The sequence below is a fragment of the Juglans regia genome, chromosome 7 (assembly GCF_001411555.2).
Source record: "Juglans regia cultivar Chandler chromosome 7, Walnut 2.0, whole genome shotgun sequence".
Classification (NCBI taxonomy): Eukaryota; Viridiplantae; Streptophyta; class Magnoliopsida; order Fagales; family Juglandaceae; genus Juglans; species Juglans regia.
In genome coordinates, this window is record NC_049907.1 from 5,319,112 (window position 1) to 5,323,448 (window position 4,337).

The 4,337-nt window shown below is 39.3% G+C and overlaps 1 protein-coding gene across 1 annotated transcript; it reads right to left on the reverse strand.

The window, feature by feature from the left end:
* Window positions 1–1,993: 1,993 nt before the first annotated feature.
* Window positions 1,994–4,121, reverse strand: LOC108991229 (esterase AGAP003155). The gene is made up of 6 exons (XM_018965407.2): window positions 3,535–4,121; window positions 3,339–3,437; window positions 3,184–3,225; window positions 2,935–3,079; window positions 2,554–2,655; window positions 1,994–2,229 (listed from the first exon to the last, which is right to left on the reverse strand). The coding sequence occupies exons 1-6, from the start codon at window positions 3,748–3,750 to the stop codon at window positions 2,171–2,173; spliced, it is 663 nt and encodes a 220-aa protein (XP_018820952.1). The 5' UTR covers window positions 3,751–4,121; the 3' UTR covers window positions 1,994–2,170.
* Window positions 4,122–4,337: the final 216 nt, after the last annotated feature.

Sequence of the window (4,337 nt, forward strand, 5' to 3'; positions counted from 1 at the left end):
AGCTACTTGCACTCGGGGTTGGGGAACCCGGCGTACACGGCTATCCACGTCTACAAAAGGAAACGGGGCGTTTCGTTTTTTTTCCTTGTTCCTGTAGCCTCATGTATCGCTCATGTGCTTTTTGTTTTTCTATCTCTTGTCTTTCACGCCTTGAGAGTTCAGTCGTTTTCTCCAGATCAACATTTACAGCCTTCACATTCTTTGCTTTCACCTAATTGGGATTTCAATCTCAATTAGACTTGGGTGCCTTTCCGCTTCTCAAGTTCTTCATCTTCTTCTTCTACTTTCTCTTCAGACTCTTCTTCGACTTCTTCCTTCTTAAAAGTTCATGGGCGAGGAGCTACCAGCAATCATTTCTCTGCGAGTCAAGAAGTTCTGGTGACCGGTGGGTTTGCCTTGGACTTTCCTCTGCCCGTCTTTGAAGTAGAAAACGGAGAGCGAGATAGGGCGAGGCGGTTTAGTTTGCCCTGTGTTTGGGTGTAACTCTTCAACTTGTCCATGGCTCTTTGTGGTTTCAAATACTAGGCCATAGAAGATAATAAAAAAAAAAAAAAATGAAAAAGGCAGCCACTTTGCAGAATTGTGAGTTGGAAGATTTTCTTTTGAGACTTTACCCAAATAATATGACTTGGGATGGAGGATTTGCTTGTGAGACGGTCTCACTAAGACCCATTTTGGAGCTGGCTGGGATGGTAGGTTTCCTTTGCTTCTGAAATCGTGTTTTTTTTTAATAATATCAGCTAATGTGGTACTAACCACGTCAACCGATTCTCCTACAGGTACCCAACGCCGGTACCTATAGCAGAATTGTTAAAAAAATGCATTATTATAAATATCATTTCTCTTATTATAAACCATTGCACGTGGGGAACAAGTCTAGAGCGAGCTACAATCCAAAGAAAAAATAATCAGTATTGATATAATATTAATTATCGCTCATTAAATTTATTATTTTAAAATATAAATATTAATTGAATAGAAAATATCACATTAACATAATATAATAAAAATGAGATAAAATTATATCATATAATATATAACTTAAAAGGAAAAAGAATCTTGTCTAGGTGCCAACTTTTGTCATGGAGAGAACTTTGGTAATCTTCCTACCTGCCCAACAACCATACTTCAATTTCATAGAGTCCTTGTTCAGGTAGAGCAATATCTTAATTGGTCTATGTAAACTGAGGGGGGCAGTCTATACTTTCTAGATAGGACGGCCACTTCACTATGACATTATAACATTTTGATTAGGCCATGGAATAATGATACATACACAATCTTTTTTATCTAGCCTCATAAAATAGTTGTATCAAGTTTGTGGTATTGGGGTGTATGTAGAGACTAATTTTAGAGTTGAAAAATGTGTTTGTTGGATGTTCGCTTGACGTGCGCTCGAGCGAAGCTTAACCCGTGAGGTCGCTTGATGTGTGCTCGACAGTGGACTCAAGTACCGCTTGACAGTGAGCTCAAGCGAGACACAAACCCTAGTGTTTGCTCGACATCCCGCTCGAGCCAATGTTGATTTGGCTGTTCACTCGATGCGCGCTCAACATGCAGCTCGAGCGAAGAACGTAGATTTTTTCAATTAGAGTTTTCAGCGCCGTTTGCTATATATTTGTCATATTTGATTTGTGTTGGATGACTTTCAACATATTTTGAAAGAAAACAATTGTCAAGTGAATGCATATTGTGTGAGAAAACAAAAAATTTTAGAGATTGTGAGTTGAGATTGAGTGATTGTAATCTCCTCTAGTTAATAAGATTACCGCAGCTCTGTGTATGTAGGCAATTTGCCGAACCACGTATATTGTGTGCTGTGTGTTTGATTGTGATTACTTTTACTTTATTTGCCATCATTGGTGTGTGTGTTTTGCACAACATTTCACAACAAGTGGAACAATCGATCGCATACAATGCTTGAGAGCTAAATATTCTTACGAAGTTTTATCTCTTGAGCTTTAACCTCCAATATCATCTTTTAAGCCATTAATAAAGTTAACAAGTGGTTAATATCATCATAAAATATAAGATTATTGAAAGATTATTGACCGTCCATCAACGGCACTTTTCATTACATGATTATAAGAAAAAGACAATGAGTATGGTTCAGTGAGAGTATGAGGCAATAAAGCAGCCTTCAAATCCTAAACCAGATCTATTCTTCGTTTTATGGGATCATCTGAATCTTCTCAATGAAGCTGAGCATTGTTTCCAGCGGTTTACCATCTGCACAGAAAGAGAGGGAATTGAAAAGTTAATAGATCTTACATTTATTCCATCCCCAAGTACTCCATATTTTTGTAAAATGAAAATGCAACGCCCCAAGGAAGGTCCTAGCTACGTATAAATCTACAGAAAAGACTGAAGTTCTTATAATCAATCCAGGATATATCTGCAATATGTCAAACACTTCTCTTCAAATTCACGGTCTTCTTCTCTCGCTCTGTGGTCTTGCGTAAAGCCTTTCGGCTAGTCGGGTTCGGTTTTGTTAGGATAGACTAGAAAATATAGAACATATGTATGTGGCAAAAACCAAAATTTGGTACTAACCAAGTCTAGGAACGGTGTGCCCTTTGGAGTGATTGATGACAACAGGGTCCACAAATGAATCCAGCAGAGCAGTCCCATCTGGCTTCAGGAAGTCTGTCTCACCTACAGCACAAGACATGGTAATTAAGCAAAGAGAAGTGATGTCTGCTGGTGGAATTATCCGAGTCCACATAAAATTGGGATCAAATCATGGATTCAATACTGCGCGTGACTACTGATTTCAACTAGTAGAAATGCAGGAAGACAATCTGCATTGAGGATCCTTTTCTAATTAACAGCAGTACCCAAAGTAGGAGTGAATAACTTGCTTGACTTGCAGCAAACTTGTACCTAAGAATAATAAAACAGATATATATAGGACACATTCAATCTTCAACTTACCTATTAAGTGGAGAGATGGGCAGTTAATGGGGGATGAAAAAGCGTTAGCAGCCAGCTTAGGTGCCCCAAACTTGGATCCTCCAAGCTTAGCCCCAGATATAATTATCAGAAACTTTATCTTTGGTACCTTCGTAAGAGTCACCCCCTGCAAATTAATACAGGATGGTTTAACTTTGCACCTATGAAATGGCTACATGAAGGATGCCTGAGAGAAATTAAATTGAAGATACCAATGCAAGTTTATTATACCTCGGCTTGCATTCCAGGCATTGCAGCTGCTAACATCGCCCCCTGAAATCCATTAACCAATTTGGAAATAATTAAAGAACAGAGGTGGTGAAAAACATTTTCTGGTTTCAGGAACAATATCGTAGTTAAAAGTTGAGCGTTTTTCAGAACCGCACCATGGAGAAGCCCAGTACTCCATCAAAAGGACCATTCTTGATCATGTAATCTTCTACGTATGCAAGACACTCTTCAAAATTCGTATACTCTGTATAATCCTATGATGAAACAACCATTGCAAATCAATAAAACGTACGAACATGTTCAAACTGGAGAAAGATGAAACACTAATCTTTTTGGAAAAAGATGTAAAACCTTGTTGGATTGCCACCACTCGTAGTAAGGAGGGTCAAAAATGCCTTCTACATCGGACTTTCCTCCAGCAGGAAAAGGTGCGTCGAGGAAGACAAGGTCCAGCTTTTCGAGCACGGTTTCAGGCAATCTTCCTACCAATTTCTTGAGGATTTCACCGCTTGTTCTGAACCCATGAAGGCACAAAATTCTGGGTTTTTTCTGGGTTTGGTTCTCCATCAAGTGCCAGAGATTAGAGAATTTTGTGTCTTCGATTAGAGGCAAGCTCTCTAGTAGATTAGAAGCTATAGATAAGAAACCAACCGAAGACTTTCTTTACCATTCATCCACACCTAACATAGACTTTAAACTTTTAAGGTCTCCTTATGCCGATCGATCTAGCTCAATCAAATCCACTTTTGTGCCCATAAATATGACATCAATGATCTGTCTGTGGCTTTGTCCAAGCATTTGAGTAGGGTCCAGTTCTCCTACCTCGCTTCGCATATAAAATTGTGGGGAGTTTCGTCATCACAGTGGAAAAAAGTACTCAAACCTAACGCTTCAGAGGGCGGCTCTTGGTCTCTATTGACAGCTGAAAGCAGGTCTCTCAGTGGGGGATTCTTTGAATTTCTTGTTTTTTTTCTCCCTCACCAACCCCCTTTTTTTCTTTTGACCATGACATAAACAGTGTCCTTCACCAACCCCTCGATTCTTTGAATCCTTCACCTTTACCTCTTCAGATCTTCGTAGAGTTGACTTCAGGTGTGTGAAATCAGGCCCTGGCGTTACCGCATCTAGCGTTACATACTTGAGATACTGTATCA